Source organism: Schistocerca nitens, chromosome 5 (genome assembly GCF_023898315.1).
Source record: "Schistocerca nitens isolate TAMUIC-IGC-003100 chromosome 5, iqSchNite1.1, whole genome shotgun sequence".
NCBI lineage: Eukaryota > Metazoa > Arthropoda > Insecta > Orthoptera > Acrididae > Schistocerca > Schistocerca nitens.
The window spans coordinates 821,415,075-821,430,408 of NC_064618.1; the positions used below are offsets into that span (position 1 = coordinate 821,415,075).

At 37.4% G+C, this 15,334-nt stretch overlaps 1 protein-coding gene across 2 annotated transcripts in view; it reads right to left on the bottom strand.

Annotated features, from left to right (window-relative positions):
• Positions 1–3,248: 3,248 nt before the first annotated feature.
• The window catches only part of LOC126259250 (kinesin-like protein Klp10A), a 291,616-nt gene continuing 279,530 nt past the window's right edge, over positions 3,249–15,334 (bottom strand). Inside the window, exons 12-15 of one of the 2 annotated variants that reach the window (XM_049955875.1) lie at positions 10,269–10,457; positions 9,774–9,948; positions 9,501–9,590; positions 3,249–6,939 (exon numbers count right to left, since the gene is read on the bottom strand). In XM_049955875.1, coding sequence (XP_049811832.1) covers positions 6,794–6,939; positions 9,501–9,590; positions 9,774–9,948; positions 10,269–10,457 — 600 coding nt within the window. In that variant the 3' untranslated portion in view covers positions 3,249–6,793. The remainder of the gene's footprint in view (positions 6,940–9,500; positions 9,591–9,773; positions 9,949–10,268; positions 10,458–15,334) is intronic. The other variant, XM_049955876.1, reaches the window with a different exon arrangement.

Sequence of the window (15,334 nt, forward strand, 5' to 3'; positions counted from 1 at the left end):
AGGGGGGTGGGGAGCAAAAGTGGCGAGGGGGGTGGGGAGCAAAAGTGGCGAGGGGGGTGGGGAGCAAAAGTGGCGAGGGGGGTGGGGAGCAAAAGTGGCGAGGGGGGTGGGGAGCAAAAGTGGCGAGGGGGGTGGGGAGCAAAAGTGGCGAGGGGGGTGGGGAGCAAAAGTGGCGAGGGGGGTGGGGAGCAAAAGTGGCGAGGGGGGTGGGGAGCAAAAGTGGCGAGGGGAGTGGTGACATCTTTGGAAAGAACACACACCAAGTTTCAGCCATATTGGTCTATTTATTTGTGTTTGGCATTCGTGTGAATCAAGGAAGTCAAGTGATTGTCCAAAAATGGATGGAAAAGAATTTCGTGTGGTGATTACACATTACTTTTTGAAAGGCAAAACGCCTCAATACACTAAAGAGAAGCTTGATAAACATTACAGTGACTCTGCACCTTCGATTAGGACAGTTTATAAGTGGTTTCAAAATTTTTGGAGTGGCCATATGGGCACAAGTGATGCTGAACATCCTGGATGCCCTGTGGAGGTTACGACTCCAGAAATAATTGATAAAATCCACAATAGGGTGATGAGTGACAGAAAAGTTAAGATGTGTGAGATTGCTAGTACTGTGGGCATCTCGAATGAACGTGTACATAATATTTTGCATAAACATTTGGACATGAGAAAGCTATCCGCATGATGGTTCTGCGATTGCTCACGCTTGACCAAAAATTGAATTGTGTGAAGTGTTGCAAGGACGGTTTGCAGCTGTTCAGGAAGAATCCGCAGGATTTTAAGCATTGTTTCGTCACTGTGGATGAAATATGGATACATTACTATACTCCTGATACAAAACAACAATCTAAACAATGGGTTACCAAGGGAGAACCTGCACCAAAAAAGGCGAAGACAATTTCTTTGGCTGGAAAGGTTATGGCGACTGTCTGAGGATTCGCAAGGGATAATCCTCATCGACTATCTGTAAAAGGGTAAAACTATTACAGGGGCATATTATTCATTGTTATTGGACCGTATGAAAATCAAGCTGCATGGAGAACGCCGGAAATTGGACCGCAAAAAAGTCTTTTTCCATCACGACAATGCACCAGCACACATCTCAGCAATTGTGGTCGCAAAATTATTGGAAATAGGATTCCAACTCGTTTCACATCTCCCCCCCCCCCCCTTATTCTCCAGACTAGGCTCCCTCTGACTACTATTGGTTCCCAAATTTGAAGGAATGGCTGGTGGAAAAAAATCTTTTTTCAAACAATGTGGTGATTGCAGCAACTAATAGCTATTTTGCAGACTTGGAAAATTCCTATTATTTGGAAGGGATCATCAAATTAGAACAGCACTGGACGAAGTGATAAGTCTAAAGTCTAAAAGGGGACTATGTCGAAAAATAAAAAAGGCTTACCCCAAAGACTTAAGTAGTTTTTATTTTTGCACGGACTTTTCAAATGCTCCTCATGAATCTGTTATCTATCCAACTACTTATAGTTGCTACTCACTATATAGCAGAGATGCCGAGTCAATGATAAGCACAAAAAGACGACTGTCAAAAACAGCTTTCGGCCAAGCAGGCCTTCATCAGTATTTTCTCGGGGGCAGGGGGGTGTGGGGCAATAGGGCGGCCTGGGCAGTTGGGTTTCTGGACTCCAGGAAGCACTTAGAATGCAGGAGTGTAGAGAGTGGTAGGGCCGAGGGGAGAGAGATGGACTACGGGGAGAGGTTCTGGGATGGGACTAAGGATTTGAGGAGAGACTTTAGATGCTGCTGGATTTCTGGAATGAGGTTTCTGTGGCAGGGTTAGCTGGTGGATGAATCTGACAGCTGGCAGATGCCTTGTACCAGGTAATCCTTGCAGTTCAAAACAACAGTGATTGAGTCTTTTGTAGCAGGTGGGATTATAAGGTAGGGATCTATTTTTAGGTGGTGGATTGCAGCTCTTTCTGTGGATGTAAGGTTAGTTTGCATGTTGAGGGATTTGTGGAATGATGGTGATGCAAGATTCGAGGCAGAGATATTGTGGAAAGTTAACAGGGGGTGATTTGAGGACAGTGGGGTGGATCATGGTTGGACGGAGGAGTGAACTGAGTCAGGCAGGATTAAACATTGGTCTTTGGTTGAGTCTGATTGGTAGGGTTGGTGGCAAAAAAAGTGCTTCCACTGTAGGGACTGGGAGGAGGAGAGAAGGTCTTTAACAAGTCCTGCATGACAATCTTTGAGTGGGGCAACAGCTGAGGCATTTGGAAAGGAGTGATACTTCTGTGGGGATAAGGCTTGTGTGTTTGGGTCTGTTTAGAGTCTGGATTCTGTATGGTGGTGGGAGTGAGGTTTTTTTTTTCTTTCTTTCTTTCTTTCTTTTAATGGGTGTGAGGGGGTGGGTACACTGTCGTTATTCCATCCCAGGTTTTCCAATGTTCAATTACTTATAGGGTTGGTCTGATATTTTCAACACTTATCTTCACATAGCTGCTGTGTTTGGCTGTATTACAATGTTGTTGCGTGTTAAAGCTCTTTTCTGCACCAACTTAAAAGTTCACGTGGTTTATAAACTAATATTTCTCCATCAGTGCTTAAGATTATCTCCCCAAAATCACGAACAAAACAACACTGTTAGATAACTTTACTTTCAGTGTGTTGAAGCAGACTGTTTTTGTTTTTTAACTGAATACTGTGACCATGTGTGCAATGTTTATTACATTGGAAGCAGCCTTTGAGAGCCTTTTATTGACCGTGCACAACCATGTAAGTCAGTGAACCGACTCTTGTGTTAATCTGGTTGTCTTCTATATTCCAGATAAAAAGAGATTCGTAGTAATAGTTATATTAGTGACAATATCAGTGATGTTATATTCGCAGTAAACATACATTTGTCTACTCTGCAATAACTGGATTAGTGCATAAATTATTGTAAAATTCGCCCTAAAGTTCAAGAAAAAGTGGCTTGTCATTAAAATCTGGGTTCTGCTTACAGAATGTCAATCTTTATGTTGCTTCCTATTTGAAGTTGAGACAGTCCTGTTGCTTCAACACTAATCAACAAGTATTATTAATGATTTCTGTTTTCAGAGCTGTAGAAACAAACAGGACAAAATTCCACTGCCCTACAAATTTTTTTTCCACACAAACTTATTCCAGTGCCATACATGTTTCACAAGAAGAAGGAAATAGAACTAATATGCATAGATAAAATCAAACGCATACACCCAAACTCTCCTCATTGCTCTCAGACAAAAACAATACAACACTGTGAGCAACTATAATGATTTATTGAGATAAAAGACATTTTATGTTACAAACTTCTCCTGTCGCTCTGATACAGAGCATTTTTCATTTGGTTAAACCAATGCATTTACGAACATGACATAATCTAACCCTCAAATTTTACAACTTAATATGAAGTAACATTAGCTGATGCAAGTACAAATCATTTGGTCTCCCTTCAAATTGCATATTTAGCACAAAATATTTTGTAATTTTCTTTTCACGGCTTATAAATCTGTGTCATGGTATCAACAATGTTATATCCACTGCATCTAGTTTGTAGCCTACCTTATAACTGGCATTGCAACAAATTAGGTTATGTTATAAGCCACCACACGGTGAAGAGTACAGCAAAGCACCAAGTCACACAGGTGCATTATGTAACACCGGAGAAATAATTTCCCTACTGTATGTCAACAACTTTTTCCTCAAAGTACAAAACAATACTATATTAATGGTAATATTTACAGCAATATACAACCAGCATAGCAGCAGTCAAAACAACATATTAGTAATCATACATTACACACATGGCCTTATCAGCAGCCACAGACAGCTATAATCTGGAACTCTTATGACAAAGGATAAAATGGAGTAATAATTGGGGTACCAGTACCCATAAGAAATTCATCTTTGTTTCACCAAATGAAGTGACACGTATAGTGAGCTCTTCAAACACTTTTGTTTGTTATCTGTCCAAAACTTAGTAACTTGTCAAGAAATTTTTCTTTCAAGAAACTGCACTTTACAGTTAATTGTCTTATGTGCTTCAAATCTTGTGTATGTTAATTACTGATTTATGAACTATCCAGCTGTTTTTCTATGCTGGTTTCATTCACTGACACTCTTAAATTTATCGTATTCCAGGCACAGTGCTTTATCTTTGGTAGTAATCCTGGAAAACAATAATTTAAAATAAGAACAGTAATATGCAGTAAGGGATGTATTATTTTCCCTTTACATACCTTCTACTGACTTCGGCAAAGTAACTTTCGAGACTACTTCATCCAAACATTTATAATATTAAAAAAATGCCCTTTTATTTATTTGCAAGGTATTTTAACTAACACCTCAACATGTTCTTCAAGAAATCAAGTTCAAAATGAATTTAGTTCAGGGATTTTTTCTTTTAAGCAGCATGAAGTTTGAGAGCTGAAGTCTCAGCATTTTTATAGTATTTGATATATATGTAAGTATCTGCTGCAAAGCACTGTACCATAGACAACATACATGTATGAATGGACTGCAGTCCACCAATATTAAACAGGCCTTCATGTACACAAACATCCTTCTCCTCCCCTCCCCACCATGCACACATCCACCAACATAAAAACACGTATTTCAAATTTTATTGTAGTGACTGATGACCAGTTTCAGCACTTATTTTTAATAATAAATTCAATCTCCAAGGTATACACCTTAAGATTGATGTCACACATTTTACAGAAATAAGCAACTGCTTGCTAAAACACAATCTACTGTTTCACAGCAGTGTGAACAGTTCTCTCAGGTTAATAGCACACAGATACTTGAAGCCACTTTTTAATCTATAAAAACTTACATCTGTTCAAATAAAAAAAATTATTTCAAAATTGAAGGCTCGAAGATCATATTCTCACCAAGAGCCTCAGCCTTTTGTAAAATCTCGTGTCACTGAATAAATTGTCAGACTAGATGTCTGGTAATTTACGATGGTATGAGATGCTAGGTATGGAAACCAGAACAAAATATTTATATCCTGAAGCAGAACAATGTAAATGGTGAAGATTATTAATTTGGACATATACAGATAGAAGTGAAGGAGGACAATTTTTAAATAATACTTAACACGAGATCACAAAAAGAAGGGGGGTGGTGGGTAGATGTAACTATGACGATTAATAGCAACACTTATTGGTATGATTGTTAATAGAGAATTTTGTTTCTCCAGGTTCAGTGGATACAAACGGGTGTCTCATCTACAGCACATTCTTTTTATGCTTTGGTGCTATTGTTGGCAGTTTTAATAAATTTAACAACAGAAGTTCTAACAGTTTTTTCCAGCTAGTAATGGAGGGTTTGTTGGTTTGGAGGGTTTGTTGGTTTGAAGAGTTCTACATGGAAGACTTTAGAGATACTGACAAAAAGAAGAGTAAATGAAACTATTTATTTACATTTTCAAAGCAAAAAAGGAAAATAAAATACCCACAAATGCACCAACCAAATTTCTCTGCAAGATAAATTAGCCCTGATAGCTCATTTTTGCAGACTGTGACAATTTACCAGGTGCAGGGAATTATGAGCAGAAATTTAAAGAAATTTTTACTTTGAAAGAAAACACAATTTCTCTACAACCATCCCCCCCCTCCCGAGATTGGTCAGAAGTGGGATTCACAACATAAATATGATTAGCTCTCTCATACAATAGATTCCTATTACAGACAAAGTTCAACTCCGTGCTGACCATTCTCAGCACTGTTCATGGTCCAGTTAATATTACACAAGAGAATTTAATCTACATTACTATAATAGTATACTCAGTGAAGTGCAATAAAAAGAGACAGAAGCTCCTGCAGTGCACCGAGTAGTGTCAATGGCAATGAAGGGAAGAAAAAACAACCAGTGGAAGGAGTAATAACAAAGATCAGACAGTTTATGAAATTATGATTTAGAAAGACAGAAAAATTCAAATTGCTGCAATTTTTTTCAAAATCACGACGTTATGAGAGCAGATTTTTTTGTGGGAGAACTCTGTACTCTTATAGAAACAAGTATCATAACAGATAAACAATATTCTTATTATTGTTGATAAACTTTGGTAGATGATTAATACAGGAAGTAAAAGTTTATAAATATTGGTTCCTACAAGAGATCCTTAGCTCTTTCTGAGAAATCCTCTTCTCCCCGCCCCCCCCCCCCCTCCCCCAAACTACTACTCACGCAATGATCCTGGTGCGACTTAATAAATTTTGATTTCAGTAGGTGTGGGAAAGGACTCATTAAATATTATACATATACTTTAGTTCCAGAGCCAATTACAATTACAGCAATATGAGAAAAGAATTTCTGTATTTTCTATAAAAACTCATTCTGTACAAAGAACAAAAAATTACGCATGTATATATATTCTGTGGAAGAATGACAAGGAATAGGGTATACAGAGAGGAGAACAGAAGGAAGAAACTTTGCAATTTACATACATATATATATAAGAAAAAATTACAATCAATGGTAAAAAATATGTTGTTCAGTGAATGGACATATCACGTCATGCTCATTTTATGCCAAACAATGAAACAATGTATTGCTTCCGAGTATTAAAACTGTTATTTTTCAAACTAACTAGGATAATGAAATGTAACATGGAGCTTTAAAATTATCATTATTAAGCGTCCTATGTTTGAAGGATGAATGGGTTACATAATACAGATTGTTTGATGATCCTTCAAAATACACAAAAATTAAGGGGTGTACATATGTATAAAATTAAATTAAAATTTTTAGTTCATTCTTGGGCCATACGGAATACCCTTCAAAATGATTTACAAAATTAATTATGTCGAACAGGGCGCTTTATTTTCTGGCTTATGAGTTCTTCGGCTTCTAACTGTGCTCTGAACGCTGCTACTTTTTCTTTGCACTTTATCAGTGCTTCAATTTCCTGAGTTAGGAGCTGATCAAGTTGCTTTGAATAAGCTGAAACAGAAACACATGGTGCAAAAATTGAAGTATTACTGTGCAGAACAGCAGGGATTATTGCTAGAAATGCAGTAATGTAAATAATGAGTAAGATTTTATGTGAGTGAAGCTTCCTGATACTTCCAATAACATTAATATGGTTTAGTCATGAACAATAAAACACACACAGTCAGTGAAGCAGATGCAGTAAATATTTTTTTCAAAATAGTTAAGAGTTTTATTATTCTTCCACCACCATAGAATTAAAACAACTTAGGGACCATGACATCTTAACTTCCTACCAAAGAGTCGCTCGAGGGACTTCCGACGTTTAAGGTTACGAGATATCTGAGAATCAATTCTGAATACCTTTCTATTTTGCCAATCTGTAAGAGAAATATTAGTAACAAAAGTTCAGTTGTGAATAAAATAAATTCTGTGAAAATAAATGAACCTGTGTAGGTGTTTTTATCTCATTTGTTTTCATTATAAAGTTCTCAATATGTCAAATAAAAAGTACCTTTACCATCCAAAACTGGCTTTGACTATGAAAATGTACCTACTTTGAATGTTTCATCTGGAGAAAATATAAGAAATTTGAATCAGTAAACACCTTTGTGTTACATGGTCAGTTGACCCTACACTATTATTGACTGATGTCAACGGCAGTATTACTGTTAACAAAATCATTGAAGCTATCCATTCAGTAGCTGGTAATATCTCACTATAGAGTTTGCAAATAGATAAAATTATAAATACATTTAAACTATGTTTAACGTGACAAAAGAACATTAGTTTTACATGAAGTTACTTCAATCATGCACATGCACAGTATTCCCCTAGTTGCAATGTGCCTTAATAAATTTTTCCATTTTCTTTTGTATCCTAGTCAAAGTCTTTTTTTTTCAAAGACAATCCTGACCTGTAGAAAGTTTACTACTACAAAAAAACACACAGAGCGATGGACCTGGGAGGGGGAGGGGGAGGGGGGTGATGGAAAGACAGGGCACGTAACTGAATTATATAGCCATTTAAGGTCAAGCAACTAACTAAAGAGTACTGGACCTTGATGTATTTACTTTACTTAAATTTCCACATCAGTATTGTGTTCGTGGGTTGTGAAATTATCAGTGTACGGGATGAGGAGGTGGGGTGGGGGTTGTCTTCAAGCTGAAGGTTGGTTTTAACACCACAGAGCTTTACTAGGCACTGTCAGTCACACTGGAGGCGATATGCTAATGCCCTCCTCCAACTAGGGAACTGACTTTCCCTGCAAGTTATAAAGTTCAACATGGATGGCAAACTATAGTGTGAATCTGCATTTTTCACATTAACTAACATTGCCAGAGCTGAAAGTGGTCAGTTACAGATAAAGATCTTTGGAGCAATCTAGGAACAAACCTGAGTCCTCACTGTAGGTTATAATTAAATAATGTCCTTAATGTACCACCATCGTTATTAACAACATTACACCTGAAATGATAGTTAAACTGCCACACCTGTTTCTCTAGAAAAAGCACTATTCAACTTAATTTCACCAAATTTTTACACCTGAATGGCTGAAGTTTGTAATCAGCTATCTTAAGAACAGAAATTGGCAGGTAACATCATCAAATCCAAGGATAGTTTTTAAACACAAAGATTATTAGTGACATAGGAGCCTTAACATCATGTGCTAGAGATATATGAAATAATGTTCCCTTAGAATGGTCCATCTGAAAGTAATTCAGGCATAAGCAGAGCTGAATTATCACAGACGTTCAAGTGTGTGTGTGTGTGTGTGTGTGTGTGTGTGTGTGTGTGTGTGTGTGTGTGTGTGTGTGTGTGTGTGTGTGTGTGTAAGAAATGGTACGTGAATTTTAATGGCAAGTTAAGAATCTGCACAACTGTATCTCTTGATTTCACTAAGTATCAAAAAGTAAGGTTTTTCATCTTCCAGAGAGAGAGGGGGAGGGGATGGAGGTGGGAGGAGGGTTGTTCTCTCATCTTACTGTTGAGAGTCATTCTGCACATCGGAGCCTAAAAATTTTACTACTAATGTAGGGAAAGTAATTAAATTGAATAAATAAATTGTATCTTTAATTACAAGAATTCCAAACACCACAGAAAATCTGTTTCAAAGGTTTCATAAAACAAAAAATAATACAGTCAAATTTTGTTAATTTTGTGTCACATTCTTTTAAAACAAAATATGCCCTCCCATTATTTTATACTTTAATCTAGCAACTCAAGTTAAAAATTAAAAATATGTGGCAGATAACAGTGTACTCTGTTAACTCTTATTAATTTGATGTCAGCACACAAAAACAACTTTTAAAACGCAAACAAACTTACTCAAAATTATTATACACATACAACAAACTGCAGAACACAGAGCAGTCAGTGGTTGGTGAATATGTGAATACACACATGCACTCAAACTTGCACACAAACCAAACGGTGAACTGTCAATGACAGTCACTGAACTGTAATGCATTCACTGTATTAAAATTGTGAGAATAGGACAAACAATGCAACATACAATATGGGAATCGTACAAGCAATATAAAATATGTATCTTTCTCTAGGTGACGACTCACCTCTTTTCTTTGTGTAATTGCCTTTGTTGTGAGGGGAAGCAAATAAAGCATTGTGGGTAATTCCTGCATGTCGTGTGGCAGTGATACTATCTAGAACATCATCATTTGCCCCTTTTACAAAAGAAACCCTAGCTTCATTTTTCTTTATTGTCCTACAATTACTAGTCTGGAGATCACCACGGTTAATTACATTATTTGTATAGGTTTTCAGCATACTGCTGCGTGTACAATTTATGCTATTCATACTGGAACAGTAATTCTGATGCTGCTCACCATCTTGGTCATAATCCACTTCATTTGTAAGCGCAAAAAGCTTCTCAGCCACATGATGCCAGTGTGGGTTACACTCTAACAAATGTTTGTGTGTATCAATAACTTCTTCTTCTAAGATCTGAAGATGTGAAACAGCTTCGTGGAATGTGTATAAATCTGCAGAGATTTCTTCAGCCTGTGAAAGACACGGATAAAATCGATACATCAAACCCTGATGTAAAAATATTGCATTAGTTTACTTATTAAATTATGTTCACTTCATTTAAATAGGCAAACACTCGAGTCAGTAACAAAATTCTAACTTTATGCTTGCAATCAAATTGCTGGCGGACTGTGCACTCACATTGTATGGGGACTGGAGATTGATTAGCTGAATGTGCCTACATTGAACTAAAGCCAGCATTATAAAATAATCTCTCTCTCTCTCTCTCTCTCTCTCTCTCTCTCTCTCTCACTCACTCACTCACTCACACCATTACAAAATCTGGCACTCACATTTAATGATCGCAGCTGCGCAAGGTCACTATCTTCTAAGTTGTCGTCGACTCTCATAGTTTCTTCTTCGCTTGGTGACACTTTTGTTTCAGTGAGATCAGTTGCATTTAGTTCCTTTACTCTGTCAGCATAACGTAAAGTGTTCAGGGAATGTTCACAGGAACTCATGCCAGGACTTATCATCGCTATCTGTAATAAAAAACAAACAGTAGAATATGTTCTGAATATTATTGTTGCCTCCACTACAGTCCTACCACAATTCCTCCTCTCCCCCCTTTTCTGCCTTTGTCCCACGTCAACACAGCTATTTACAAAAGAAGACTTTGTTCCCTCTTGGCTGAGATTACTGGCCATAAGCAGTAGTTTGATTATAGTTTTTAAAGATCAGTAATTTATACATGGAACAATATTACGATTATTAACACACTTTGAAATATTAAGTATTTTAAAATTTGTGATTTATAAAATTAATTTAAATTCAACTCAAATGCTTTCCAAGTAAAACGTAATACCCTGCAAATTCCATGTTTTTTCAGAGGAATCACCACCCTGAATTACAGATTTGGCATTGTTAATTTATGGGGTGGCTGTGTCTAAATGCCCTTCTTGTCACCACCCCTGAAATATCTGTTAGTTTGGACTTTTTTCCAGCACTTTTGTTACACACTCCTGTAAGAGAAGCATGTATGACCACTTGCAGAGCTCTTCTTCATATGTTTTGGAAAGAATTTCCTAGTCCAATCTTTTCATTATTCCACATTCTTCAGCAGTAGCATAGTGGTTAGAATTATCTGCCTGTGGCTGGGAGGGCCCAGGTTCTATTCTGCATAACTACCTTAAATTTTTTTTATGGTGGAAAGATCTAAACCAGGGTCCACTCAGCCTCTTGAGGCTACATAAGAAGCCATTTCATAAAACACCCAGCAAAACAGGCATGTAAGCTGCAAAAATTGTCAAATCTACAAGCTTGTACCAAACTGGAACCAACAACACATTTATTTATTTAGCACTATTTCAGGATAAGCTATGCAAGTTCTAGGCACGTAACTTGGGTGACTAATGGCAGTCACCCAGCATCCTACCAACAAGTCTGAATATGCCAGTTACAACAGAGACTGTGATACTGATCTTTTTTTTTTTTAGAAAGAAAATAAATGAACATCACTGAAGGTCATGGGGAAGGGGGAGACAGAGTTGTGAGCTTTTACACTTCAGTAGGCCAGAGGGACAGGATAGCAGAGTTCAGGCAGGAACCCAATCTTGAGGGATATAGCACAGAATCCATGCCCACAGTTACCAGTGAAGACCTCAATCGCAGCAGCATACAAGAAGAATAATTCAGCATGCCAAAGTAGGCAATTCCCCCTCCTGAGGATTAAATTAGAAGGGAACCACTGTCTTGTGGAGGAGCGGAAATGCCAAAGGCTAAGGGAAATAACCCCAACAGACAAATCTTCCGAAGTGATAGTCCCAGCAAGCCAGCTTCTGAACAATTTAAATTGCTTCAAAATGTAAATGAGGCCTTGTATGGAAACACTGTTTCTTAAAAACCGATTCTAACTCTCCATCTGGCAATGATATTAATGTCTGTGCAACACACAATGCTATATCATGACCAAAGAGGAGAACACACCCAACTCAGAATGTGACCCAAATCAAAAATTTCCACACCTGTCTTCTGGCACAGACAAAATAGAGGAATGTGTGGACTTCAGGAAAATGAGAAAAATCAACATACTTGACTCTGTGAAAGCTAAAGGTAGTGCCATGTTTCAAAGGACCTTAGGGAGGTGTATCTATTCTAGTCTGTATTTTTATGGATCATCAAATGAAAGATCATGTTGTAGACATAAAACATGTTTCTGATGAGATTTTTCATGCCTGACTAAAATTACATTTTTACCGGAACAGTAATATTCAGTGCTATGCACCACAGCCTGGTTGTGAAAAAGAAGAAGAAAATTATGAAGAAGGCCTTGAGGAAAGAGTAAGAGGGAAAGGAACAATTTGCATACGTGATATGAATTCATAAGTAGGGACTGCAAGGGACTGACAAGAATATCCTTGGCTGGCACCTAGTTGGCTGTTAAGATTTGTTACCAGGAGGTTTGAACAACACACAAGTATTACAGACATGCTTCAGGAACTCAAATGAGAATCCCTGGAGGGAAGGTGACTTTCTTTTCAAAGAACACTGTTGAGAAAGTTTAGAAAACTGGCATTTGAAGTCGACTGCAGAATGATTTTACTACTGCCAATACACATTTTTCGAAAGGAGTTACGCCAGAATCACCTGGAGCTGTGAGCAAAAGGTCACAAACTCAGCTTGCATCTGAGTACAGTAATCACAGTCCATATATATACTAAAGATGCCAGAAACACACACTAAACAGTTATTACAATGCACAACTGTGGCCGATAAATATATGAACATGCATGAAATTTAAGATTTTAAAGAGAACGCAGGAAATTCAAAATAAATCAATGCATAAATGAGACAGTGTGCTTCAATGCACTGCTGCAGCAATGAAAGCTACCACTCAAAGGAACCCACAACTGTACTTGGCTCTTTAAGCAAAACCAAATGCATACTGCGATGCAAACAGTGGTTCTATGCACCACACAGGTATTAATTTGTACTTCAGAGCAATAGAAGAATCAGAAGTGAAAAATCTGATAACAGCTCTGTTTATGATGTGGTGGTCTTAATGACATTCAAGATGGAATATAAGAGTATGCATCCAATGTGTTTAAAAGGGCACTTGGCCATTCAACATACCGAAACAGCAGGTGGCCTTGCAGATGACCATATCAAAGCTATTATTCACACAGATCTTCCGTATTTAGATTTTTCTCATCCATGTCTCAGGAAGAAGAGCATACTAGTAATTAGAAAAGCTGTGCCAAAAAAAGCAGCAAGAAAAATGGTTTACATATGCCCCAGGCCAGCACATCATATCAATACAACAGTGGTACACAATAGAAAATCTTTAAAAGGATACATAACATCGTAAAACATCAACACAGAGCGAAAAAGTTTTATCTGAAGTAAGCGAAGCCTAATGTAACAAAAACAAAATGAGTAAACATTTACCTTAAGACATGTTTAATGAAAATTTATTAAATGAATATCTCCTCCCCTTTAAGAATTACAATTCATGTAATAAAAGGAAAGACTCATTTGAGCAATTTCCATATTTAGCTTAATGCTAAATGATCAATTTTCTAATAAAAGCAAGGTAACCTCAATTTCAACACCAGTGACAAAATGGCAGGGAAGAAAATGAAAGCAACTAAACAATCTGCTGAAGAAACAAGCACACATTTCATCATCATCATTCGGATTTCTGATGGAAAAAAGTTTTGAAAAACTTTATCGCTGGCAAGCAAAAAACTGCTTTTTCTTTCTGAGTGCCTAACAATGAGTTACTGCTAGGCAGCAAGAACTTCTTTCCTGTTGCCATATTTTGTGACAACACAATTTCATTTACAGGGTGACTGAATTATTCATTCAACTTTCTGATAGTTTCTTGTAGCAGATTAGCTGTGAATGTGAGTTTGTAAATGTATTAGTGCGATTTCTAAATAAATATGTCAGGTGAAAGTAATAAACGTGAAGTGCTTCACATGCAGGTGGAGGTGGGCTTTTTACTGGGTTTTTTCAACATTTTCAATCATGAATCTGAAAGCAATACTTCTATTGTCAATATTCTGAAGACACAAGAACAAACTGCAGAAGCATGTAGTGTCAACAAGAGAACTGTACAGCAAATTGTAAACAGAAGTGTCCAAATGTAAGGAAAAGTTGGTTTCGTGCCACGTTGGAACACATCTAAATCGCAAGTTGCCTTTAGCACAAATGGTTTTGACAATAGTGTTTTAAGGTGCTCCGTACTTGAAATGTATATAAATTGTGAATATTGAACATCATAGGATACTATTACAATTCTCCAAGAGGAAATTGGCTTCAAAGATAGCACTTCATCAATTCAAAGAATTTTAAGAGACATTAGCTTTAAATATGCTGAAAGCAATTATGGAGGGAAGTTTTTAATGAAGTAATATAGCTGAGCCACATTCTTGAGAAAGATGCACTATCAGGGTGTATACGCGGACAAGGAAAAAAAAATCCTGATTTTTCCCGAATTTCCTGGTTAAAAATAAATTTTCTCCCAGGTGAAACTACACTTTTTCAGTGTTAAGTGGCAGTGTACTACCTACAGGAACTGTAAAGGTTATAAATCCTTTGAATGGCTATGGTTTTCTACACCGGTGAAGAATTTCTCGGCACTATAGTAAACGGAACTCGGGAGGGAGGGAGGGGTGGGGTGGGGGGTGGCGGCACGTTTTGGTAAGATCTTTGATGTGTACCAACATGTACACTGTATATTTTCGTATTACGAAAGTATAAATGTGAATTCCACCAAACACCATATATTACTTTCCGAAGCACTGAAATAGAGATTGTGATGTGCTTTTGTAAGCCAATCACAGCTCATGTCACATGATCTCGCCACCCAATGACAGAGGATATTCAGAGCATGGGACACGTGAGTAGTCAGCCAACAGGAACATCGCTGTTAAATGACGTGAACACCAAAATATGAAAAAGTTAATGGTTTAAATTAATACACACAGTGTTGCTACAAGAAATGCAAAGTTTTCACATATAATATTGGTATCTAAGATTTGTGGGGACGTAGAACCACTGGCTCAACCTGCAATAATATCGCTACCCTACGGCAGCAAGAACAACTGTATCTCTACCAGATCAGTTCCCTGTAGTACGTGCTCTATGCTACACGCGTTGTGCATAGGCTGCGAGAATAAAAGTATTCATAGTAAGTGATGGGAGTGTGAGTGATTTTTTATCATCATAATTACAATGCCTGCTCTCCCCTGCCTATAGATTAAAAAGCTCCTAGAGAAGCTAAGCTTTCATATATAATGTTGATCTCTTTTGCACGTGTTACTCTTTAAAATACATCACATAAATGTAATCTTTTGGGCTCTAAATTCTTCTTCTGCTCGTCCTCAAAGAATTGATTTTTAAATGAGAGTCAAAT